Raw genomic sequence first — 27,739 nt, forward strand, 5'->3', positions numbered from 1 at the left:
CTGTTGACACATCATTGCTCATGATGTACTTAGGATATGAAAATAACTCCTTGTAACCTGTGTAATAAGATTAGTGTGAGGTGTTACCATTAAATATTTACTGGATTGACTATTAACAAACAGTAATCCTACTTTATACCACTGCTGCTATCATAAAAAATGTTATGTCTTTATGTGTATACTTTGGAGAGTACTATGTGTAATAATTTCTTTTTGTGTATGACAGTTTCAATGTACAAAAAAACAAAAAACAAAAAAACCCCAAACAAACCAGGGCTGGGGTTGTGGCTCTGTGGTAGAGTGCTTGCCTACTCTGAGGTACTTGGTTTGATCCTTAGCACCACATAAAAATAAATAAGTAAAATAAAGGTATTATGTCAATCTACAACTAAAATATATAAATTTTAAAAACCCACCACAGTGTTCCTCTACATAATATATTCCAAAGCAAACTATGCACTATAGTTTGCAAAATGTTCTAAGTCAAACTCCATGTGTAGAGTTCTGCGTTGCCTTTGCAAAGCAAGGTATGGGTGTGTTGCAATGGTACTAGCAGCTTAGTCCTGGAAGGATACAACCTTCATCCATGCCTTTTGCATGCCTATTTGACCGCTACCCCCAGCAGAACAGACCCTAGCTCCATTGTAAAGGACCTTCTGCTGAGTGAAACAGAAGATAAGAATTAATGGGATACGATTATCCCCTCACTCCATTCTATGCTCTTTCTTTCATCCCTGCGGTGCCAAAGTGCCTGACTCCCTGAGAGTCAGTAGGTTTTCTATGCCCTACTGATTCTAAATGTCTGTCCTTAACCTTGGGACCATCTTACTCAGCAGAGTAAAGATCTTGCACTCAGTTGAGTTGGTATTAAAAACAAAAGTAATATTTATACTTCATCTCGCATAGATCAAGTCCTGTTTTAAATGTTTTACATACGTTAGCTCAGGCCTTAAACAACACTATGAGATAGTAATTATTATCCTCAGATTGCAGATGAGGAAACTTCGGCACCAGAGTTCAAACATCTTGTTCAGCATGACACATAGAATTTGTTAAGTGTCATGGTACACTTTAGTTCTGGACCCAGGAGACCTGGTTCCAAAGTTCTTTTTGTTTGTTTATTTGTTGGTTGGTACCATGGATTGAATCCTGGAGCACTTAACCACTGAGCTACATCCCCAGACCTTTTTTATCTTTTATTTTGAAACAAGGTCTTGCTAAATTACTTAGCGCTTTGCTAAATTGCCGAGTTGGCTGTGAACTTGCGATCCTCCTGACTCAGCTTCCTAAATTGCTGGGATTATAGGCATGCACCTCTACACCCAGTGTTTGTTTGTTTTTATGGTGGTGTAAATCAAATCCAAGGCCTCACATGTGCCAGACAAGTGCTTTACCACTGAGTTACAACTCTGTCCCTCGGCTGGCTTCAGAATTCTTGGGCTTAAGCTTTGTGTTAGGTTATCTCTTGCTTCATAGAGGATGTTCACATTAAGGAAGAAGAACACATTGGACTGGGGACAAAGTACACTTACTTGTGCCAAATTGTATAATGTTCGCTTTTTGCTTCTCACCCACCAAGGATAGTGCATACAAAGCAATTTGCTTGGCTTGCATAAATGTCACACCCTCCATGGAATTGGAACAATCAAGACAAATAATTACTTCGTTCTTGTCAGCCAGGTCAGGGAGGGTAGCATCAAGATTGGGTTGAAAGACAAGCATACAAGCCTGAAAGAAGAAAAAAAGATCTTGGATGGGAACTTCTTGTATCTTAAATAGGAAAAGATTTACTTGCCAAATTCTAAAACTTTGTAGTAAGGTAAACAAATGGTATGAAAACAAAAACAATAAGATGTATTTAACAACAAGATGACCTACTAGGAGCTCAAATTAAGACTAAAATGTTAAAGTTGAAGATTCCAATATTCTTGACTCTTGAGAAGTCAAGAATCAATAAAGAATTCCTGAAAAAACATCATATAGTATTAATGTTATTTGTAAAATAAATAAATAATATGCTCTTCTCGTACACACACTATTCTAAAAGGAATTTAGATGATATTATGATTACTAAAATATGTACAGATAACTTTTATTAATTAACCAATATTTAAAGTACAACTACTATTACAACTTTTTAAGTGAAGAGCAATTCTTTGTTAAAGCTACACAAAATGGTCTTATGGTCATAAATAATTTTTTATTTGTTCTTCTAGTATCAAAATTTAAAACACATAAAAAGTACATAGACTAACCAATGTAATATCTGATGATGGATTTAGTTTTTGGTGGGGATTTAGGTAAAAACTACAATCTTGGCCAGGTGTGGTGGTGAATGCTTGTAATCCCAGCCACTCTAGAGGCTAAGGAGGTGGATCACAGGTTTGAAGCCAGCCTCAGCAATTCAGTAAAGCTGTAAACCTAGTGAGATCCTGCCTCAAAATAAAAAATAAAAAGTGCTGGGAATGTGGCTTAGTGGCTGAGCACCCCTGGGTTTAGTCCCTGGTACCACCACCCCCCAACCCCCCAAAAGGACAACAACAACAACAACAAAACAATCTTGCTGGGTATGGTGGTACAGTGACACATGTCTGAAATTCCAGTGGTACAAGAGGCTGAGATAAGAGGATCACAAGTTCAAGGCCAGCCTCAGCAACTTAGTAAGGCCTTAAGCAACTTAGTGAGATTCAGTCTCAAAAAACAGAAAGTATTGGGATGTAACTCAGTGTAAAGTGCCTCTGAGTTTAATCCCCAGTACCAAAAAAATAAATAAATAAACAAAAACAAAAACAAAATGACAATAATAACAAAAACTATAATCTTTGTAGGGAAATAAGCCACATGATGGTTTTGGTAGAAGCCTCAGAAGTTGATCATTCTTGATATAATTTATTTTTAGTTGCAGAATCTCGGAGTGTGAGAATTCATTTTGCAATGCTAGTTTTTTAGGATTATCAATAATTTCCAAATTAAAATATCCTATTTATTCTGAAGTATTTTTCCAACAATGTCTCTTGAAAGTAAGAAGTATCTTACCTCACTTTCTTTCTCTGGATGTTTTTCAACCCACATTCTTGGGAGATATGCAGCAGACAAACTGATGTGAAGAGAAAAACCACTGCTATCTAAGGAGCTGCCTTCCAGGGTGCTAATCACAGCTTTGCAGTCTGTGCTCTACAAAGCAAAGAGCCATATGATAAAGTAAATAATGGAGTAATACCATATTACCAATTTGCATTTACCTGTCAAGTAGCAAGCCCTTCCATAATTTATATAACTCCATTAAACAATCAACAATGTGGTAATAAATTCCAAAATTATAAAATGTAGGTTTTAGACCTAGGACCATTATCATATCAGTTACCCTCCTGAAATCCTAGAGTTAATTTAGTTAAGTGTGAGATCATCTTAATTCTGGATCCAAAGATTATAGATCTGTAATTCAGTTGGATCTATCTGGATATAGCAGATAATCAGAGCCTAGAAGAGTAAAATAGAACATTCAATAGAAGTCTTAGGATTGTATCTTATTTGTAAATTATATTTTCATGAATATGAAAATATACATGATAAGCTTTAAAATAATGAAGACAATGGGTAAATTGAAAAATGCCATAAAGTCTCTTCACTCTTGTATACTTACCCCTCTGCAATGTAACTTGGAAGCTCCTCCTACCTGGAGGTGACATCTATTTCTCCACCTTTGAATTGGCTAATGGAGTTGGCCATATGACTTGCTTTGGTCAATGAGACACTGGCAAATATGATGTAAGCAGGCACTTGAAAAGTGTTTGTGCAATGGGGCTGGCCCTTTTTGTTTCTACTGGGACTCTTCTACCACTAGGTAAATAACCCTAAGCCACCTTGCTGGATAGGATAATGGGCTACAATAGTCACCATCCTAGCTGACACTGGACCAGCAGTTGTGTGTGTGAGGCTGTTGTATACTATACCGTTCAAGTCATAGAACTGTGAGAGTAATAAATGCTCGAGATAAGGTTTTGTTGTGTTACTCAAGCTGATCCCAAACTTTTAGTCTCAAATGATTCTCTTGCCTCATCATTCTAATTAGCTGAGACTATACGTGTGTACCACTATGTCTGGAAATGTATACTGTTTGAAGCCACAAAGTTCAGGAACAATTTGTTACATACAGCAAAGCTAACTGCTGTGAAGGGCTTCTTGTTCAGGATGGAATGTATGAGTTTAATTCTACTCCCTATCAAAATGCTAAGCTTCCCTGAAATTGAAAGGAAGCAATAAAAAAGGCATAAATCCATGAAGATATTTAGATCAGGAAAAAAGATGATAGCAGATTAAAGATGTCAGCAAATTTTAGGAAGATAGAAAATTGATGAATGTGTGATAAATGACTTATCCAGAATGAGGGATGCTTCTACCAGAGAGCCTGTAGAGGGGATTATCATAAGCACTGGGTTCCAATTATTACTTGATCTCTCACTAAAGGAAATTGGAGATTTATTACCTAGAGAAATCCAACTAAATACAACCCAAACAAGGAAATGGTAGGTCTAATGGGCACAGGAGTACAGACTGCTTCATTTAGGGGAATGAAGTGCAAACCAGTATCCTAAGTGGCCCCTCAGAGTCACTCTTAACCACCATATTCCATGAACATCCTAGAATTTCCCATTTCTCAGTCCTAAGGATGAATACAGAGGGTCACTCACACATTTGGGAAAAAGCCCCTAACATGAAACATGGAGGTAAGCAAACAAGCCAAAAAGAAGAAAGGAAAAAGGAATTCAAAGAAAAGAGACACAAAAAACAGGAAAAAAAATTAGAAATGTTTTTAGGGAAACAAAAGAGGATAGTACATCCATGAAATATACAAAGTTGCTATAAAAAAGAAATGCTTATAGATCACAAAAAAGCTCTGACAAATAAAAGATAAGAGAACTAAGATTAAAATTTTAGTAGACTTAGGCATCGTGGTGTAAGCCTGTAATCCTAGTGACGGAGGAGTCTGAGGCAGGAGGATCATGAGTTCAAAACCAGACTCAGCAAAAGCAAGGCACTAAGCACAAGGCACCCAGCAAGACCCTGTCTCTAAATAAAATATAAAATAGGGCTGAGGATGTGGTTCAGTGGCTGAGGATGCAGTTCAATCCTTGGTACTAAAAAAAGTGGGAGATAGATAGATAGATAGATAGATAGATAGATAGATATCTCCCAAATCTAGAGGCCACAAGTACAGTTAATAAGAATCATATTAATATGAAATTTCAGAATTCCAGGGATAGAGAGAAGATCTGAAATTCTTATAGAAAAAAAATATGCATCTGTGTGTGTGTGTATGTAGCTATATATATCTAGCTAGCTATATATCTTTTTTGTTTGTTTATTTGTTAAGTTTTGGTACCAGGGATTAAACCCTGGGGCACTTAATCACTGGGCTACATCCCTAGCCACCCCCCCTTTTTAGTTGGAAACAATACTTTTATTTATTCCTTTTTATGTGGTGCTGAGGATTCAACCCAGGGCCTTGTACATGTGAGGCAAGTACTCTACCACTGATCCACAACCCCAGCCCATCCCTAGCCCTTTTTTTTTTTATTTTTAAAATTGATTTTAAAAAAATGATAGTGGAATACATTACAATTCTTATTACATATATACAGCACAATTTTTCATATCTCTGTTGTATATAAAGTATGTTGATACCAATTCATGTCTTCATATGTGTACTTTGGATAATGATGTCTATCACATTCCACCATCCTTGCTAATTCCCTGCCCCCTTCCTTTCCCTCCCACCCCTCTGCCCTATCTAGAATTCATCTATTCCTCCCATGCTCCCCTCCCTACCCCACTATGATTCAGCCTCCTTATATCAGAGAAAACACTCTGCATTTTTTTTTTGGGGGGGGGATTGGCTAACTTTACTTAGCATTATCTTCTCCAAGGTCATCCATTCACCTGCAAATGCCATGATTTTATTCTCTTTTAATGCTGAGTAAAATTCCATTGCGTATATATGTCACATTTTTTTAAATCCATTCATCCACTGAAGGGCATCTAGGTTGGCTCCACAGTTTAGCTATTGTGAATTGTGCTGCTATAAACATTGATGTGGCTGTGTCCCTGTAGTATGCTGTTTTTAAGTCTTTTGGGTATAGACCGAGGAGAGGGATAGCTGGGTCAAATGGTGGTTCTATTCCCAGATTTCCAAGGAATCTCCATACTACTTTTCATATTGGCTACACTAATTTGCAATTTGCAGTCAATATTGGGACAGCAATATATGAGTGTACCATCCCCCCTCCACACATCCTCGCCAACACTTATTGTTGTTTGTCTTCATAATAGCTGCCATTCTGACTGGAGTGAGATGATATCTTAGTTTAGTTTTGATTTGTATTTCTCTAATTGCTAGAGGTGATGAACATTTTTTCATATATTTGTTGTTGATTGATTGTACATCCTCTTCTGAGAAGTGTCTTTTTAGGTCCTTGGCCCATTTATTGATAGGGTTATTTGTTAGCTTTTTGAGTTCTTTATATACCCTAGAGATTAGTGTTCTATCTGATATGTGAGTGGTAAAAATTTGCTCCCAGGAAGAAAAAATAGGCCCTAATCTTCATCATGTGGGATTAGGCTCCAACCTCCTTAATAAGACTCCTATAGTGCAAGAATTAAAACCAAGAATCATGGGGTGGGGATGTGGTTCTGTGGTACTTGCCTTTAGCATATGTGAGGCACTGGGTTCGATTCTCAGCACCACATATTAAAAAAAAAACAAAATAAATAAATAAAAGGTCCATCAATAACATTGAAAAAAAAACAAGAATCAATAAATGGGATGGAATCAAACTAAAAAATTTCTTCTCAGCAAAAGAAACAATTTATGAGGTGAATAGAGAGCCTATTTTTATGTTTTATTTTGAGCAGAGTCAAACTAAGTTGCTCAGGGACTTGCTAAATTGTTGAGGCTGGCTTTGAACTTGTGACCCTCCTGCCTCAGCCTCCCAAAATGCTGAGATTATATGCATGCACCATTATGTCCAGCTGTATTCTGGGAGAAAACAATTTCTAACTCAGGATTTTACATCTCACTAAAGGATCAATTGCAGCATAGAATATCTATTTCTTGAAAGCATATATACTATCTGTACACTCTTACTCAGGAAAGTAAGTGGATGCTGAGCTCTGCCAAACTGAGGGAAGAAAAAAGATAAAGGTAGGATCTGAGGATGAAGCTCAGTGGATGCAAAAAAAAAAAAAAAAAGAAGAAGAAGAAGAAAGATAAAAATTAAAAGCCCCCTGCTAGGGTTGGGGATATAATTAAGTGATCAAATGCTTGCCTAGCATATAAGGCCCTGGATTCCATCTCTGGTAAGAAAAGAAAATTTAACAAAAATTTAAAAAAAAATAACTAACTAACTAAATACCCCCCCACACACACACACACCAAGGGAGAACAATAAAGGGATGCACATTCCTAGCATTAGTCAAGTTGGGCTACAGTAGGAGTGGGAGACTAGAGGGAGGTAAGGTGAAGAAAAAAGAAAGCAAATGGATTATCTTTAGTATTTGCCAGTGTGAAAAATAATATTGAGAGAGACTAGAAATCAAATAAGTGAAAAGGATAACTTTTTTAAAAAAGAAAATGCCATGTAGAGGTTAAAAAAGATACTGGCAGGGCTGGGGTTGTGGCTTAGTCTAGTATCTTAAATTTCTACCTGCAATGCCAGCATGTGTGAGGCATTGGGTTCGATCCTCAGCATCACATAAAAGTCAATAAATAAAATAAAGGTATTGTATCCATGTAAAACTAAAAAAATATTTTAAAAAGATAATGGCATCATAACCCAGTTTTTAAACTAAATGGTCAACACTATTTACATAGTCATAATAATTTAAACACTGACTATGGACTTACCACTGTGATAAAACTCTTTTGGAATAATGAGGACAGGAAAAGTAGGGGATGAGTTAGGTGGAAGAAGGAAAAGTTCACCCACCATAACAGGATGTCAAAAGGTAATAATTTCTTCTCTTTTTATAGTGCTTGGGGTTGAACCCAGGCCTTGTGCATGCTAGGCAAGCGCTCTGCCACTGAGCTACACTCTTGCCCTAAAAGGTAATTTGTGAAACAGATGAATCAAGAAACAATAGCAAAGAATTACTATTTAAAACTCTGGGCAAAAATACAACAGATACGGGGGTTACTTCTGACCATTCTGATGACAGAGAAATAGCTCAAATACTCAGAGCAACTCACTGGCTTTAGAAGTTGGTCTAGGGGAGCAACAGGTTAGGACTGGCTGCTGCTACTTGTCATAAACTGCTATTAGCATCACTTCATTTTTAAACCACATGCATGTTCTATCTTTTTTTTTATTTCTTTTTTTGATACTGGGGAGTGAACCCAGTAGAATTCTACCTCTAAGCTACACCCCTAGTCCTTTTTATTTTTTATTTGGAGACAGGGTCTCACTAAGGTGCCTAGGCTGGCTTCAAACTTGCTTAGCCTCTGGAGTTGCTGGGATTACAGGTGTGCATAACTGTGCCTGTCTGCGTGTATTTTACTAAGACAATAAATTAATGTTAAAATAAGAGCTCTTAAGAAACCAAAGATTCACTGACCTTTTTTCTCAGTTCATGTGTATCACTGGAAATGAATTCAATCATGTATGGCATTTCAATAGACATGGTCAAGGAGAAGCTATCAAAATAAAGAGAAGGTTGTCTTAATCTAGTATCTTAAGTTTCTACCTGCAGTTGTTTCAAATACACGCGCGTGCATACACGCGCACACATTGTTTTAAATGCACACACACACACACACATACAACATACACACAAGTAATTTATAGAGCTGGGGATGGAACTCAGGGCTTGGCACATGATAAGCATGCATTTTACCATTGAGCTATTCCCCAGCCTTAAATTTTCTTTTCCTGTACAAATATGTGCTTATAATGTTTATAAAATGAGCACATCTGTATTGTTATCCTTCTCATTTTATAAACACTATAAGTACAATGCTGTATGGGCATTGAACCCAGGGATGCTCAACCACTGAGATACATCCCTAGTCCTTCTTATTTTTTATTTTGTGACAGGGTCTCATTAAGATACTCAGGTTGTCCTTGAACTTATGATTCTCTTGCTTCAGCCTCAGGAGTTGATGGGATTATAGACATGGGTCACTGCAATTTGTCAATTTTAAATAAAAATTTAAACCATAAAACTAATGTCTACTAAATGAGTAATTGACATGTTTTATATTTTAGGTACTAACCTTTGCTTTTTTCCTATTTCCTTTACACAAATCTTCTCTACTGTATCCTGTTAACAAAAAACATATGTGATAACCCAGAATTCATTAAGCTTCACTATGAGACTCTAAACTGAAGGTGATCTCAGCAAGGCCACAGCTGATAGCACAACAGGACAGATGGTTTTACTCCTAAGTAATGAAGCATAGAGTTTTTTGCTCATGAAATGACAGTAACTTCTAAAATACAACAGATACAGGGTTACTTCTGACCATTCTGATGACAGAGATTTTCTTTCTTTCTCTTTTTTCCAGTACTGGGAATGAACCCCAAGGCCTGCACATGCTAGACAAGTGCTCTACCACTGAGCTATATTCCCAGCCCCAGAAAATTTGAATTCTATATATACATGTATGTGTGTATATACATATATATATGTAAATAAATATATACATTATCTCTGGGCAAATAAATTAAAGATAGTTTTAATTTTCTACTTTTGGCTTATTTGCATTCTGTAATGGTTATCAAAATTCTTCAAAATGAAAATACAGTACAAATACAAACATTTCATTGACTAAATAGAATAAAAATATTATGTCTATTGAGCATATCTGTATCATTATTCTTCTCATTGTATAAACATTATAAGCACTAAATGCATAAATGTCAATGATATTGAGTTTATGCCAAAAAGATTATTTTAGATATTTAGATTATTTTCTTTCCCTTTGTAGTTTTTCTTTTTTATTCTAGTGCTGGAGCTGGATATGTAACGCAAACAATCTACCACTGAGCTATGTCCACAGCCCTATTTCTTTATGTGTAAATACCACCCGCCAAATGCTCCTTTAAATATTAAATGTACAAACCTGAAGGTTTTCATTTAAAGCCTTGTCCTGTTGCCAGGGTGCCACAGTGGCAGGCATGAAGAAGACAGCAACAGAGCCTTGGATACTAAGTTCCGTAATGTAGGTAATTTTGATGAGAACCTTGGCCTGAGGGGGTAAGTTTCCAACACTTACGGTAAAAACATCCTAAAATACAAACATATGACTTAGCCTACTCAAAAGCATATCCACTCTATGCCAGTTAATTCCTCCTCTTACTTAAATGACTTTAATTACAATCTGCCAAATTCTTCCCCAGAAAATGGTAATAGGAGCTAAAAGACTTATTAGTGGTGCTAAAGGAGAATCCAAAACCATTCACCATGGTGAAGATAAATTGACATCTATGGGAAGTGGAGGAAAGGAGGCCATTGGTGCTGAACTATGGAGAGTCACACAATGGACCCTACATCAGTCATCATGAACTTGTGGGCTCTGCTCTGTGGAGGCTTCCACAAAGCTCCTTCCTTGAAGAACCTGTGGTTGCTCCAACTTCTATGGCATGTTGCTCCATTCCCCAGTGGTTGCAAAACTAAAGTAGCTTTTCTAAATTTGGACTTCACTTAATTCTTTTACCCTAGAGTACATTTTATTTTATTTTTAAGAAAAAGTATTTAGATTTCTTTGAATGGGATAAGATCATTGCAGTAGAAGACTATAACCTCATGACTACATATGGCAGAAAAGAGGGGTTAGATATATTTTTTTCTGACACCTACACAGAGATCATCTCAACATCTCCAACTGCCATTCCAATCAATCAGGCTATTATACTAGTATGAAAATTTAGTATATTTAGGAAATAAAGTATTAATGATTAACATAGCCTTAAAAATTAAATTATGACATCAAGGATGCATCAAGGATATCCATTTGTAGAACAGAAATAAACAATGAAGGACAATTATTAAAGTGTAAATATTGTCATTCTTTAACAGAAGTGTGTGTGTGTGTGTGTGTGTGTGTGCGCGTGCAAGCATGCATGTGTAAGTGTGTATACACATGTATGCTTCCACATGTGCCTAGAGTTCATTTGAGAGACTTTCACTTAATAGTGTGAGATTGCAGTTCCATTTCCAGGTAGGATAAAAGGTAGATAAAAGATGACATAATTTCTGTTATAACACACTGGATAATCTGCAAAATTATAAACTGTCTTGAACCCACCATCAACTGAGTACACTGAATTCTGAAGAGTGAAAAGCCCCTCTAAGAATGGAGGGGACATGGGCACTATTTGAATTCCTTTTTTTTTAATATTTATTTTTTAGTTGTAGTTGGATACAATACCTTTATTTTTATTTATTTATTTTTATGCGGTGCTGAGGATCAAACCCAGGGTCCTGCACGTGTGAGGCGAGCGCTCTACCGCTGAGCCACAACCCCAGCCCCAGTATTTGAATTCTTACAGGCTGAAAGGGGGTTAGTTTACTTGTGGGTTTAGAATGACTGGGACCCCCTACCCCAAGGGGAGCTTGTATTTTTTTCACAAGCTTTTCTCTACAGTCTTCTACTGGGTCCACAAAAAAGACTGGGACAGACCAAGAGACCAAGGAAAGAACCTCTTAGTAAAACAAGTATGAGAAGGGACTGGTTGCTGCTGGGGACAGGCATGAAACACTGTCTACTTCCCTAGATCCTTCCCCTGTTTGAAGCAAAAGCCTGAAGCTGCTGGGGAAGGAGCAGAAGCAATATAAGAAAAAGAAACCTTCCTTTTTACTTCCAGCAACCAGGTGAATCTCTGTTGCTTTAAAGAAACAGAAGCAAAAGCTATCTCCCATGGAGGAGGGGATGAAACCTTCCTAGGCCCAGGACCCCACACCAAAACAAAGCAGGGGTTTGCTACAACTAGAGGAAAGGCAGGAAACTATTCCTCAAATAGCTCTCAATAGACACAAAGCAGAATTTGTGGCTTCCAAGGTGGAAGAATGGGCAGAGTATGGCACTGCATAGCACTAACCTGGGAAAGAACAAAATTCAAGTTCCAAAGTACAGTTTCAACTGAATACATATTTCTTTTGCACCATTGTGTGTATTTGTGTGTGTGTGTGTGTGTGTGTGTGTGTGTGTAAAATCTTTGGGACCATTATATAGTAATACATAATATAGTAATTATATATAACTATAATATATACTACTATATTTAACATTTTATATATAATGTGCATGTGCATTTATGCTATATGTTTTATATATAAATTCTCAACTATCAGATTAACATATACAAAATGAATTTATATAATATAAACATTATTAATATATAATAAATATATAATACTTAAATAAATAAACTTTATTATTAATATCATATAGTACGAGATCATTATAGATATCAAATACAATTTGGGAGATCAGATCAGAAGGATGAAATCCAGAAGGTTCAGGTTAACAACATTTCTGACCAAACTCTACCTATAGGTAATATGTTTTGTCTTCTTCTTCCTTTTTTTTTAAAATATATTTTTATCTTTATTTTATTTATTTATTTTTATGTGGTGCTGAGGATTGAACCTCACATTCCCCAGCAAATTTCTTAGCATCAAGGAGGAAATATGTTGACCATACATTTATGATTGAGAACCCACACTATTACTGGGAGTCTCTTAAATTATAGGCCAGCATTATTAGTTGTTTAGTAATTATTTCTTTATTGCTTATTCATGTCCTGCAAATGGATATCTTACATATCAAAAGTAATTTACTCTTAAAACCCATATGAATCTTTAATATGCCATTCCCCTTACCAAACATTAAAGTTTTATAATGAATATATATATTTTAGTTGTAGATGAACACACAGTATCTTTATTTATTTTTATGTGGTGCTGAGGATCGAACCCAGTGCCTCACACATGTGCCTCACATATGTGCTTTACCACTGAGCTAAAGACCCAGCCCCAAATTTTTACAATCTTAAGGCAACGTATCATGCTCAGCAGTGGTATCTGAAGCTTATGGCCTTATCTGCACAAATTGCTAAAACATGAACCCTGAAGATACAGGTTAGACATTGACTACCGGCATCTAGCACCTGCTAAAGGCACATTTAAAACACCTTATATTTAAGGTATGATAGTTGTTCCTTCTTCCAGACTTTCCACATTATATACCTGTTTAAAGCTAATGATCAGAAAGCAAAGAAGCTGAACCTTCTCAGGACCTTCTCAGACAGAAATGCCTCCCTGGGTTATGATTTGGTGAAAACAGGACAAATTATGAGGTGAGTTTAGTTCTAGGGAAAATGTAAATATATTACACTCCTATATCAGAAGGTGAATATGAAGTAACCCAAATGTTTTCTTTTTGCTATGGATTCTGGGAAACTCAGTTCCCAATACCTTTTCTTATTTGTCGAATAATATCATCATTTCCTTCTTTATTTAAATAAGTCAAATGGGTCTGACAGACTTGGTCACTTTTACTTACAAAAGGATCTTACAAACCTAGAATAATGCAAATTATCTGTGCATATGTGTGTGTGTGTGTGTGTGTGCGCGCGCGCGCGCATGTGGTACTGGGGATTCCACCCAAGGCCTTGGCCATGTTATGCAAGTACTCTACTACTGAGCTACACCTTCCAGATCTTTTCAAAATTTTATTTTGAGACAGGGTCTCACTAAGTTTCCTACACCTGTCCTTCAACCTGTGACCCTCCTGCCTCAGCCTCCAGAGTAGCTGGGATTACAAGCATACATCACTACTCCCAACAATTCTCTTGGCTTCTACTGTGAATTTCATATTTCAAATCCTTTCCCATAAATATGCTGACTATCAAGCCATACCGGAGCATCCTGATCCATCAGGTAAGCACCATGGCCTTGGCTGACAGCTTCCCGGTATTCTCGCTGGGCTTCTTCCTTCTCTTTAATCTGGAAAAGATAATTTTTAAATCACCCATTATAGGAAGAGTGACTTTAGACTTTAATAAGGAAAATTATTATTAATGTATTAAAATCTGAACAAAGACAAAATATAAGAGTCTAAGATGAATGAAAAAACTTACATAAAGCGATCATTGAAATGTACTTGTCAGATAAAAATTTAAACTGGAAAAGGCCACCAAAGAGAATTCTTTTTTAAGTTGGGACCAAAATGTTTCAGAGTCAATGGTTGAAAATAAAAGTTTGTTTAGAACTTTATATTGAACAAAAGAAAAAGTTTGTTTGTTTACTGTTTCTGGTACCAGAGACTTAATCCAGTGCCTAACCAGTGGGTGCTTAACCTCTGAGCCACATCTCCAGCCCTTTTTATTAATTTTTTTAAATTTTGAGACAGAGGGCTGTGGTTGTGGCTTAGTGGTAGAGCACTCGCCTATTACTTGCGAGGCCCTGGGTTTGATCCTCAGCACCACATAAGAGTGCTCCTACACTAAGACACCATACAACAGCCCTCTTGTTCCCCCATACCCTACAATTTAAAAAAATTAATAAAAAGGGCTGGAGATGTGGCTCAGAGGTAGAACACACATGAGGCACTGGGTTCGATCCTCAGCACCACATAAAAATAAAATAAAGATATGTGTCCACCTATAACTGAAAAATAAATATTAAAAAAAGGATTGGTTCCTGGAATATAAGAATGGTTCAACATATGAAAACTCAAAATCAATGCAGTATTCCATGTTAATAGAATGAAGAAAATGAAGAAAACCTCACATGATCATCTCAATTGATGCAGAAAAAGCATGTGACAAAATATAACACTTTTTTTTTTTTTTTTTTTGAGATAGGGTCTCACTAAGTTGCATATGGCCTGGCTAAGTTGCTGAGGCTAGCTTTGAACTTTCAATGTGGTATGTGCCACTGTGCCTGGGAAAATTTACATTAAACTTAACAACTGTGGGTTATAATTACAACTTTGGGCTTGTCCTTAGAATAGACATAGAATGAATGAGCTCTTATTTCCCCCTCTTTTTAATTTTTTTTTAAGTGCTAGAGATTGAATCCAGGGCTTCACATATGATAGGTAAGCACTCTTCCATTGGACTACATCTCTAGCAACTATTAACTATAATTTCTTTTCTTTCTTTTTTGGTACTAGGGACTGAACCCAAACAATCTGTAACACTGAGTCACATCCTCTGTCTTTCATATTTTTTATTTTGAGATAGGTTTGCACTAAGTTGACAAGGTTGGCCTCAAATTTGGAATCCTCCTTCCTTAGTTTCTAAAGTTACTGGGATTACATGCATATGCTACCACACCTGGCTACAACCCCAACTGTTTCTGTAAGTATAATTTTTCTTGAAAGTTACAACAGGCTTCACTTTAGCTTGACTTTCCTAGCAGGGCACAGAGGACTAGTTTTTGTGAAAACATATGAGGGCTTTGTCATTTTCAGATATGACTTGAAAAATTGCATGAGCCAAGAATTTGCAAGACTATGGTTATTAAGTCTGGACAGGTAGAAGTTAGTTCATCAGGGAGGGATATTCAAATGGAGGATAATCGTATGAGTGAGTTAGTTTTTCAAAGAATATTTCTGGTTTTTGAAAAGGCTCAACCTTACAGCCACAGGGATCCAGTGCAAATCTGGGTAACTGACTTTGAAATCAAAGAGTAGTCCCAATGCATTTTCTTCTCTTACCTCGCCCACTATGTGCTTCCCATTGATAAATGCCTCAAAGCCACATACAGCTGCCTTATCATCCAGAGGAAAGACATATTTTGCTTCAATGGGCACATGACTTTGATTTGTGTATGTCTGAAAAACAATGACCTGAAGAAAAAGAAAAATCAGTATATTTGATTAAACTACATGGAATAATATTTGCAGGAACAACAAATAATGAAAATAATTATGCATATTCATTTTAGATTTCTTGAATTTTGATCTTGTCCTTCAAATCACAACCCTAGTTTCCAGAGTTAGTGAGTTCTACCATTACCATGCCTCATGATAAAAATGCACATATTTAATTAGTTCTTATATACCTGACTGGAGTAAAAATCATCTGAAGTCATAGAAATACTGATTTAGCAGAGGCAATATATTTCTTATTAAGATGGCTGGGGAAAAAGTCCCTTTCATGTTGTAGATTATGATGCCTTCTAAGTGTCACATGGGCTAGAAACTTATAGAATACACATGTTCCTGGTCTTAAGATGGGAACATGAGGGCTAGGGTTGTGGCTCAGTGGCAGGGCACTTGCCTCATACATGAGACACTGAATTTGATCCTCTGTATCACATAAAAATAAACAAAGATATTGTGTCCATGTATAACTAAAAAAAAATATTTTAAAAAATGGGACCAAAAAACCCAAGATAAACTGAAAATATCTTTTTTTAATATATATATATATATATATTTTAGTTGTAGATGAACACAATATCTTTATTTTTATTTATTTATTTTTTAATGTGGTGCTGAGGATTGAATCCAGGGCCTCAAGTGTGCAAGGCAAGCGCTCTACCACTGAGCTACAACCTCAGCCCTAAAAATATTTTTTTTTTTTAAGATGGTGACAATACTTTATTTGATTTATTTATATGTGGTGCTGAGGATCAAACCTCACACATGCCAGGCAAGCACTCTACCACTGATCCATAACCCCAGCCCCTGAAAATATCTTAAATAGAAAATATATTCAGTGTTAGAAATGATATGTAATTGGCCCTCTGTATCATGGTTTCTATATCCACGATTTAACCAAATGTGGATCAAAAATATTTAAAAAATTATCTATATACTTATGGACTATTTTTTCCCTGTCATTATTCCCTAAACAAGCAATATAACAGGCATATTTTGTTTAGTTCATACAATTGCAGTCAAATACTCATTTATGATTTGTATCCATTTAGTTATCACAAAACCACAGATAACATACCTGGGCTACAAAATCCATTATTCTCCCCTTGATGTGAACATCCTCAAGAGGAATCAAATTCCCAGAGATATCCTGAAGGCCGGCCTTGACATTGCTGGAAGGTTTGGAGTCTGGTAACTGGTAATCTACATATTAAAAATGTAAATGTTGGCCTTTTTTTTTTTCAGTACTGGGGATCTACATTTGAACCTCATCGTCAGTCCTTTTTCTATTTTATTTTGATACAGGGTCTTGCTAAATTGCTGAGGCTAGCTTTGAACTTGCAATCTTTCTTCCTCAGCCTCCCAAGTTGCTGGGATTACAGGTGTGTGCCACCACAGCTGGCCAATGCTAGCTCTTAAGACCATCCTTGCACAGTTTATTTAAAACAAATTTTTTTTAGTTGTTGATGGACCTTTATTTTATTATTTAATTTATTTATATGCGATGCTGAGAATTGAACCCAGTGCCTCACACATGCTAGGCAAATGCTCTACCACTGAGCCACAACCCCAGCCCACACTGTTTATTTTTGTTACCCTGATCTTTATTCTTTACTCCATCCATTCAGACATTATAGTTTAGGAAAAATGGACAAATAGCATTTTATGATTTTCAACAGCCAATTCTAAAAGTAAGTAAGCCCAAGTAAGAAAAATGGGGGGAACATTCTCAAAGATACTTCTGACTTTTTATTTTATTTTTTAAACTTTATTTATTTATTACAAAATAAGTACAAACTGTTGCAGAATCGAACCCAGGGCCTCACATGTGAAAGGCAAGTGTTGTTAATACCCACCCCACCCCCACTTTCCCTTTCTAAACTAGAGTGTTTGAGGCATCATACTGAAAATCTAGAATTATGCTATTATTTGAAAGATTTATATATCAGCATACATGTACCCAGAGGTCTTTAAACATCTCAATAAACACAGCTGAAACACGAATCTTGGTATCTGCATTCCCTGGTTGTCATGGTGAATTGGTCAGGCAATATTATTAACTGTTCCATAAAAGCATTTTTGGAGCAATATGAAACTATCTAGATTTTTCAACCCAAGGAAGGCTAAATCAAACTCCTACTACAGCATATTGAAAAAAGCTCACATCCTGCGAGGCTCAGTGGTGTATGCCTATAACTCCAGAGACTAGGAAGGCTGAGTCAGGAAGATCCCCAAGTTCGGGGCCAACCTTGGCAACTTAGTGAGACCCTGTCTCAAAATAAAAAAATAAAAAGGACTAGATATGTAGTTCAGTGATAGAACATCACTGGGTTCAATCACTAGTGCCTCAAAAATCAATCAATCAATCAATCAATCAATCTGGGAGTGGTGGTGCAAGCCTGTATCCCAACAACTCGGGGGGTTGGGACAAGAGGATATAAAGTCAAGTATGTAGGTAGCCTTGGCAACTTAGTGAGGTTCTAAGCAACTTAGTGAGACCCTGTCTCAAAATAAAAAATAAAAAGGTCTGGGGATGTGGCTCAGTGGTTAAGCACCGTTGGGTTCAATCCCTATAATAATAATAATAATAATAATGATAATCATAATCATAATGTTTTAGTTCTATAAATATTATCACATAAAACAGCATTCAAGAAAATTGTCTTACCTTCAACCTTTGAAAAATTTAAAAATTTGGGTCTGTATTCCTCTAATTCAGTATTTTGACAAGGATGAAAGTCCTTTATTTGATCTCCAGGCATGCAAAATTTAACAATATATTTCATTTTAACCTGATTGGTTTTATATATAACAAATTCATCATCCTAGAGTAAAAAGAAATTAATGGGTGATAAAAACAAAAGCAATTGATAGGCAAATATTCTCATAAAAGTAGAATTTCACATTTGCTAATTAGAAAATATGGAATCCAGGTAGTAAACAATAATTATTTAAATGAAAACATATTTAATAAAAATAGGAGCAAAGGTAATAAGGCTATATATTGGCACTCAAGCTTTTCTTTGATTGTTTTGGGGCTTTGTGTTTATTTTTTTCTGGGCTGGGGATTGAACCCAGGGCCTCACACATTAGACTGGAACTATACAAGTGAGCTATACCTCCAACCCTGCCTGTTTCTTGAATAAAAATACCTTAAAATCTGTGGGGATAGAGACTGTGTCTGAAACTCCATGCACACTGTCATAGCCAGGTGGTGCTTCTGTTAAGGAAAAGTCCTTCTTGAATAAGTCCATACATTTTCCAAGGGCTACATCACAGATGACCAGGAGTCTGGAGCCATCTATCTCTCCTGGGTGTGAGTATTTTATGCTTGTGCTGCATGTAAAAGGAAATAAGTACATATTTATAACTTAGAGCTAAATATCAAGAACACTTTGCATAAACAGAAAATAGAGGTTGGGCATCCCTAATCCAAAAACATGAATCTAAAATCTGAAATGCTCTAAAAAGCAAAGCTTTCTGAGAATTAACATGATGCCACAAATAGAAAATTCTATACCTTATGTCATGTGATGAGTCAAAATGTTAGAGCACTAAAAATACATAGAATTATCATTGGGCTATGTGTACAAGATACACATATGTATTCCATGTTTAGACTTGGGTCCCATTTCTAAGACATCTCATTATAAATGTGCACATATCCCCAAATCAGAAAAAAAATTCAAAACACTTCTGGGGCTGGAGTTGTAGCTCAGTGGTGGAGCATTTGCCCAGTTGGATTTGAGCCTCAGCAAAATAAATAAAATAAAGGTCCATCAAAGACTAAAAAAAAAAATTAAGAAAAAAACACTTCTGGTCCCAAGCATCTCCAATAAGCAATATTCAACCTGTGTTGTTGAAAAAACTTTCCTGATAGACTACTCCAAATTTTACTGCTATCTCTTCAAAGATTCAAGTTAGAATTTTATTGTGCACTTATTTATTTAAAAGTGTAATGTAACAAATATGTATATTATCCTTAGTTGTGCCATGTAGTGCTCAAAGTACTTTGTTCCAAGTGAGAGAATGAATTTTATTGTTCCTCCAAATCTTTGTTAGCCACAAAATATACACATTCTACTATAGTAAATGCCAGACTGGTGAATAAGAAGAAGAAACTTCACCTTATTAATTAGGAAAGATTAGATTGAATTATCCATACTAAAATCAGAAAGAACATTAAATACCAAGTGAATAAGAACTGGTCAAAGGGAAAGACAGGCATTGTATCCTTCCAATGCCTTCTTGTATTCTCAGAATGCCTCTGAATAAATGAGACATAAAAATTTCAAAAGACACCCAAAAGAGAGATTGATTCTGTTTCCCTTTCTTTGGGAATTAATAAAATAAGGCTTACTATTAGAAATACAGACTAGGATGTATTTTGGGGCAATAAAACTTCAGGAAACACCATTTTTGGGGGGATACTAGGGATTGAATCCAGGTGCTGTGCCACTGAACTACACTCCCAACTTTGTTATTTTTTACTTTGAGGCAAGGTCTTGTTAAATTGCTGAGGTAGCCTCGAACCTTCGATTCTTCTTCTTCAACTTCCCAAGCTGCTGGGATTACAGGTGATTTTATGTATTTTTAGTGCTCTAACATTTTGACTCATCACATGACATAAGGTATAGAATTTTTATTTGTGGCATCATGTTGATTCTCAAAAAACTTTGCTTCTTGGAGCATTTCAGATTTTAGATTCAGCAATGTTGAACCATTCCAACAGAAAAGGACACAACTTTTTTTTAAAAAAGAGCAAGACCAAACTGTCAGTATTGTTGGAGGACTCTTCTTTGTTCTACTTCCTAAGACTTGTACTAAAAAACAAACAAACAAACAAACAACCAGTTTTTCCCACTCTTCCTATGAACTTCTCCACTTCTGTGGGCACTGTTCCTTGTAATTTACAAACATGCCCATCAAACCTGACCTTTGCTTTGATCTCTCACTCTCTATCTCCTTCCTTCTCACCACCTTCTTGACAGATGAGTCCAATGGCCATATGTTTTCACCTATCAACTGACCACTCCTCTACCCACTGCAATTTGTTCTATTCAAAATAATTCTTTTTAGACAGGAGAAAGAACACATATACACACAAATCATTACATGTCTAAGGCAGGGGGATAAGAGTATTAGACAGACTTCTTTATTTAGACTTCCTCACTGAAGCCATTCTACTGAAAGTCACTGAGGACTTCAATTTTGTTAAAAAAATGAAATGCCCAGAAAAACATGGTAACATCTAAAAAATATTACTTTATAATACTGTATATATGCAAATTTATAATATAAATGTTTAAAGAATAATACTGAGAAGCTCCATATAGTGATTGCTCAGCTTAAGAATGAGAGGAGGTCAGGAGCTGCAGATGTAAAGATTGCCTGCTCTGGGGAAAGAGACTAGAAAGGAAGTGTCTGTCAGATCAGGCCAGGCGGGCAGCGACCAAAGGAGGCAGATTTAAAAATTCTGCCGAAGGAGGCTTTATTGAGATATCACTCCCTGGCAGAACTTGATCAGACCCACAGAATGGACAGGAGAAGGGTCTGAGGAGAAACCGAGTGGAAGCTCGACCAGACTGGACTTTTATGGGGCTCACGGCAGGAAGGGAAGGGCTTGGGACAGGAAAAGGTGTTTTTAGGGTCCTTTGTCCCGTTGGAGTTGGTCAGGGGAGCTGGTTGAACTCCAGAATTGGCCAGGTCATGCTGATTGACAGGCATTAGTCAGGAGATCTGGCTGATTGATAGGCATTTCCACTGGCACCTGATTGATGTTCCTTTCCTGCGTGGGCTGCTTTGTTCTAAGTCACCACCACTGACCTAACAGTGTCCTGCCTGCATCCTGTTTTAGCTGCATGTCCTGTGGCAAGATCTCCTATGTGTCCTCATCTGTTACAGGATAATAAGAAGAGTTACTCCAAGGCACTATTGTGAGGATTCAGTGAGAAAATATATGTAAAAGCTCTTTGGAGAGTAAAAATCATTAAGATTATTTCAGATATAATTTCCTCAAACATTTATCATAAAAACCCTGCTTCTACATTACACTGAAAAAACTGATTGTTCTCAATGCTTGGTTTTGTGGGTGAAAAGATTCCAGGGGGATGAGAGTGAGTTACACAATTCAGGATAGAACATACTAACCTGAGAGAATCACTGAAATAAATCCCACTGCCAAGATTTCCAATGTCTGTTCTTTGCACGCCATGATCTTCAAGTACTTTGGGTAAAAGTAACCCTCTGAAAAGGAAAGCTCATTATAATGACTTACTAGAAAAAAAATTTTATTATAGCTTCATCAATTCAGCAGAGATAGGTGCTAATTAAAAATCATGACATTCATTTTTTAAAAATGGAAAAGTATAGTTTGCCCTTTATATCGACAGATCAACCAGCCACAGATTGAAAATATTCTGAAAAAAATATAATTTAATCTGACTGAACATGAGCAGGCTTTTCTTCTTGTCATTATTCCTTAAACAATATAGTACAGTGACCATTTATTTATTTATTTATTTATTTATTTATTTATTTATTTATTGGTACTGGGGATTGAACTTGGGGGAACTCGACCATTAAGCCATATTCCCAGACCTATTTTGTATTTTATTTAGAGACAGGGTCTCACTAAGTTGCTTAGTGCCTCACTTTTGCTGAGGCTAGCTTTGAACTCATGATTCTCCTGCCTTAGCCTCCCGAGTTGCTGGGATTATAGACATGTACCACTGTACCTGGCCAGTACAACAATTAATATAACATTTATAGGGCTCTGGCTATAGCTCAGTAGTAGAGTGCTTGCCTTGCAGGTGTGAAGCACTAGGTTCAATCTTCAGCACTACATAAGTCCATCTACAACTAAAAAATATTTTTAAAACATAACACTTATATTATGTTTGACACGACATCTGGAAATGATTTAAAGTATATAGGAGGAGTTACATAGGTGCTACACAAATATGTCATTTTATACAGGGCCCTTTAGCATCCTAAGATTTTGGTATCTAAAAGGGTCCTAGAGGGCTGGGGATGTGGCTCTAGCGGTAGCGCGCTCGCCTGGCATGCGTGCAGCCCGGGTTCGATCCTCAGCACCACATACCAACAAAGATGTTGTGTCCGCCAAATACTAAAAAATAAATATTAAAAAAATAAAAAAGTGAAAAATAAATAAATAAAAGGGTCCTAGAAGTAATTTCCTGAGGATATAAAGGGGTGACTGTAATTCCCCAGAGGAGTTCCCCATGCCATTAAACTGACCAAAGGAGGCAGATTTAAAAATGCTGCCGAAGGAGGCTTTATTGAGATATCACTCCCTGGCGGAACTTGATCAGACCCACAGAATGGACAGGAGAAGCTATGGCTGGTTTCTCATCACTGTCTTGATCAGTGCTGGGCTGCTAGCTACAGCTCCTGCTTCCTCCAGGTGAGGCTCCAGTGTAAAGTGCCAACTGCCTCTTTCCCTTGCTTCTGGACTTACATATTCAGAGAATCCTCTGTAATGAAAGTTAAACCATAGTTATCTCTGCAAAGGAAGGTAAAGGAAGACTTCTGTCTTTCATTATATACATCTATTGAACTATAAATTAGGAAATTGAATTAATTTTATAAAATAGCTTTTGGTTTTGGGTCCTGTATAAAAGGCCATTTCTACTCAGATGATTTTTTTCCCATATTTTTAATTGGCACATTATAACTATACATAATGGTGGAATTTGCTGTCATATATTACTAGATGTACAAAGATTATTTTTTTAAAAATTCTTCGATTTTTTTATTTAGCTTTTTTTTTTTTCAGTTCTATGGAATCAAATCTAGGGCCTTGTATATGCTAGGCAAGTACTCTATCTCTGAGCTACATCTGTAGTCCTTAAGTTTCTTCTTAAGTACTTAATTAAAAGATCTAAATGTATTCATAATTCTCCTTGTCCCTATAACTTCAGTTTCAGCCCTAATATTAAGTGGTTATTCAAAGAAAATAGAAAATTAGAGTTATGCTTTGGATCAATAATTCACACTATCTCAGCACTCTAATTTCTAGACCTTCTTCTTTTTTAAGTATTGGGCTATACTGAGACTTGATACACATGGAAAAGTTAGGGGATGAAGAATTATTTTTCTTCATATGATATGATCTTGAGGGAGCAACACTTACCTTTCTAACACATTTTTTTAAATACATAATTTAAATTACATACTTAATTATTAAGTATTTAATTTTCTCTAGAATATAGTAAGTTTGCTGTTTTTAACTTTATTTATTTATTTACTCTGCCAACTCTAAATATCTGCTAGATATCTACTGAACTTTTACTGTAAAAATTAAAAGAAAAACCTTGAGATTACAAAATTATATTTTAAAAAAAGCAAAACAAAACAAAAAAAAATCATTATTAACTGAAGAAATCCTGAAACAACTCAAATATCCATTGTCAGGAAACTGATTCAATGAATTTTATTTATTTATTTACTTACTTATTTGGGTGCCAGGGATTGAACTCAGGGGCACTTGACCACTGAGCCACATCCCTAATCCTATTTTGTATTTTATTAAAGACAGGGTCTCAGAGTTACTTAGCACCTCACTAACTTGCTGAGACTGGCTCTGAACTTGTGATCTTCCTGCCTCTGCCTCCAAGCCTCTAGGATTACAGGAGTGTACCACCACACCTGGCTGTGCTTTTAACTTTAAAGATCCACATAGTTTATTTATTTTGTTGGTGCTGGGAATCAAAGACCCATATAGCTAGAAAAAAGTAGGAAAGGAAGTAAAACACCTCACATTTGTCAGTCTGAAACTTTCGAAAAATAAAGATGGTGTACCCTTACCTGGACAAGATTCCTACAATGTTTTGTACAGAAGATCCATGTAACAAGGACCTCACGTTGCCAAGTTTGCTCAAAAATTCTGTGGCTTCATTCACTCTGCCAACTCTAAATATCTGCAAGATATCTACTGAGCTTTTACTGTAAGAATTAAAAGAAAAACCTTGAGATTACACAATTGTAAAAAAAAAAAAAAAAAGCAAAACACACCAAAAAATCATTATTAACTGAAGAAATCCTGAAACAACTCAAATATCCATTGTCAGGGAACTGATTTAATGAATCACAACACAACATATTTTGGAAATACTATGCAGCCATTATAAAATCACATTCTTAGAAAATAGATAACAATATGTTGCAAAGTTTACAGTAAAATACATATTTTTCTTCCAGAATAAAAGGGTTTATTGAGCCATGACAGATTCTAGCCAGAAAAAGAAATGACTGGGTCCTGGGAAAGTTCCCAAAACTACCAGCAACAAGGATGTGTAGCAGCTGGAAAAATGTCCCTATAATAAAGTAGAAAATCTAAAAGATCACAAAACTTTATGACAGTATGATCCCAAATTTTGTCAATTAAACAATATACAGTATATATAGTTTCATTCATGTACATATACATAGGTGTATATGTACATGAATACATGAATGAATGAACCCATGTAATCTGTTTTCTATGAAAACATTCACTCATTTAATAAACATAATCTGTGATGAATATTATTTCCAATGCCTAAAAGAAAGAATAATATTCTTCCAGGTATTGAAAATAAGATAATATGGTCTCTGGGTTCATAGAGTTTACATTTTAATTAGAGAGACAAAGATTAAGTGTTACCAAATACCTTATTTAACAAGTGACTAAAGAAAGCAACCAGATTTAGAGAAAGAATAATTAGAAAAGTTACCCATTGGAGATGACATTTATTGGAATATGGCATGATACAATGTGTATTTTAAGATCTAACTGGGTTGTTATAGGAAAATGGGTGGATGATTTAAGAGTGGAAAAGAATAGAAGACAGGTGTGGTGCTGTACACCTGTAATATTAGAGATGTGGGAGGCTGAGGCAGGAGGATTGCAAGTTCAAAGTCAGCCTCAGCAACTTATTGAGACCCTAAGCAATTTACCAAGACTCTGTCTCAAAATAAAAAAAATAAATAAATAAAGGGCTGGAGATGTTGGCTCAATGATTAAGTATCCCTGGGTTCAATCCCTGGTACAAAAAAAAAAAAAGTGAGAAATAACATCTGGAAGGGTGTGGCAACAGAGTGGATAGTATAATGTGATCTAGACCAAAAATGGTACAGAGTAAATGAAAACAAGCTAATGGATAAAAGACACTTTGGAGACAGAATGGAGAGAATGTGATGATATGGAAATGAGGGACAAGGTGAGTCTGCAATGGATCCTGGTGTGTGTTATGGTTTGGATATGAGGTGTCCCCCAAACATCCTGAGTCAATATAGGAATGTTGAGAGGTATAATGATTAGATAATAAGAGTTGTAAACTAATCACTGAATTAATTCATTTAATGGGTTAATAATTTGCTGGACTAACTGAGTGATAAAGTAGGCAGACAGGGCATGACAGAGGAAGAATGTCACTGGGGGCATGCCTTTGAAGTTTATATTTCCTTGGTGTCTTGCATGTTCTCTGTTTCTGCTTCCTTGTCATCATTTTCTGAGCTGCTTTCTTCTGCTATGCTTTTCCATCTTGGACCCAAAGCAATGGAGTTGGCAACCATGGACTGAAACCTCTGAAACTATGAGCTCAAAATAAACTGTGATGAAAAGCTGACTAACACAGAGGGCAACTAAGATGGGGAGGCACAGAAAGAGACTGGGGGTACTGATGGGGAATTGTGGTGTAGGCTATGGAAGGGTACATAGCCTCATGTTCACTGACATTGTTACCTGGACATTGGCTATGTATACCACAGAACTCAGCAAATGTTATCAATCAGGACATTAATATCAGAGAGTTGACTTACCAGCACCACTAGGTGAAAAGAAGAAAAAATAATTCAATCTACAAAATGTTCTATACCAAAATGTTGATAGTTATATTTTCCCTGAATTATCTCTGGGTGATGAGGTTTTTGGTGATTTTAAACTTTCTTCATAGTTTTATGTGGTTTCTAATCTTTTAGCAAAGGAAATTACTAGAGAAAATCAATATGAAGAAGTCCACAATGGAGGAGTGGCCAGGACCGGTTCTATAGGGTGGTAGAAAATTAGCTCTCAAAACAATTACAACAAAATCCCTGTGGAATCCCAATTTGTAGCATTTGCTGATTTCCATGGTGCAAATCCTCTCATCACGGTCAATTTTAAACTACTAATGGATTAACAACAATAACAAACAATTCAAAAATTTCAAATTTTTAATTTGACAGTGGTTTTGTAAGCTGATACATATAGCTACATCATACCACCATTGGATCCAAGGGGTGTGCATGGCTGATAGAGGGTAAAACTGGCTTATGATTATGAGATCTGAGATATCATAAATGCTGCAAGGAGAAAGAAGGACCAGGTCAAGAAGAGTCAGTCCCTTCCTCTAGAACAATCAACTAAATGAGTTTCTGGACCATGACGCTGAGCCCATATTCTCAACCAATAGAATTCTCAGAGGTTGCAACATTCACTGAAGGCTTATCTGAGCAGCTGACCCATCATGTTTATTGTTATTATAGAATGCACATGAGCTTGAGACTATGGGCATGCACAGTCAGGAGGATGTAAATGGAAGTAATATTTAGGAATTCTATGATTCTTGATGTTTTACTAGGTTTTCAACTGTAATGGCCATGTTAGAAGCTGGCATAGCCATATTCCTATATGTTTAAATCTCAATTTAAGTGGATTTCTTTTGTTAATCCTTTTCAAAGAACAGACTTAAACACCTTTAGATGTGTGTTTATTTTATTTTTTGTGGTGCTGGGGACTGAACTCAGGGCTTCACACATGCTAAGCAGGTGCTTAATCACTGAGCTATATCCCTAGCCCCTAAAATT

General features: G+C 36.2%; 1 protein-coding gene across 2 annotated transcripts in view; it reads right to left on the reverse strand.

Moving 5' to 3' along the window:
• The window catches only part of Parp4 (poly(ADP-ribose) polymerase family member 4), a 93,731-nt gene that overhangs the window by 42,417 nt on the left and 23,575 nt on the right, over positions 1–27,739 (reverse strand). Inside the window, exons 11-23 of one of the 2 annotated variants that reach the window (XM_076872145.2) lie at positions 24,719–24,856; positions 22,040–22,135; positions 19,042–19,225; positions 18,558–18,714; positions 16,968–17,092; positions 15,722–15,853; positions 13,918–14,004; positions 10,118–10,243; positions 9,269–9,315; positions 8,611–8,689; positions 3,037–3,174; positions 1,533–1,728; positions 1–57 (exon numbers count right to left, since the gene is read on the reverse strand). The exon at positions 1–57 is cut by the window's left edge and continues 11 nt beyond it. In XM_076872145.2, coding sequence (XP_076728260.2) covers positions 1–57; positions 1,533–1,728; positions 3,037–3,174; positions 8,611–8,689; positions 9,269–9,315; positions 10,118–10,243; positions 13,918–14,004; positions 15,722–15,853; positions 16,968–17,092; positions 18,558–18,714; positions 19,042–19,225; positions 22,040–22,135; positions 24,719–24,856 — 1,562 coding nt within the window. Of the gene's footprint in view, positions 58–1,532; positions 1,729–3,036; positions 3,175–8,610; positions 8,690–9,268; positions 9,316–10,117; positions 10,283–13,917; positions 14,005–15,721; positions 15,854–16,967; positions 17,093–18,557; positions 18,715–19,041; positions 19,226–22,039; positions 22,136–24,718; positions 24,857–27,739 lie in introns of both variants that reach the window. The other variant, XM_076872144.2, reaches the window with a different exon arrangement.

This window comes from Callospermophilus lateralis, chromosome 12 (assembly GCF_048772815.1).
Source record: "Callospermophilus lateralis isolate mCalLat2 chromosome 12, mCalLat2.hap1, whole genome shotgun sequence".
Taxonomy (NCBI): Eukaryota; Metazoa; Chordata; class Mammalia; order Rodentia; family Sciuridae; genus Callospermophilus; species Callospermophilus lateralis.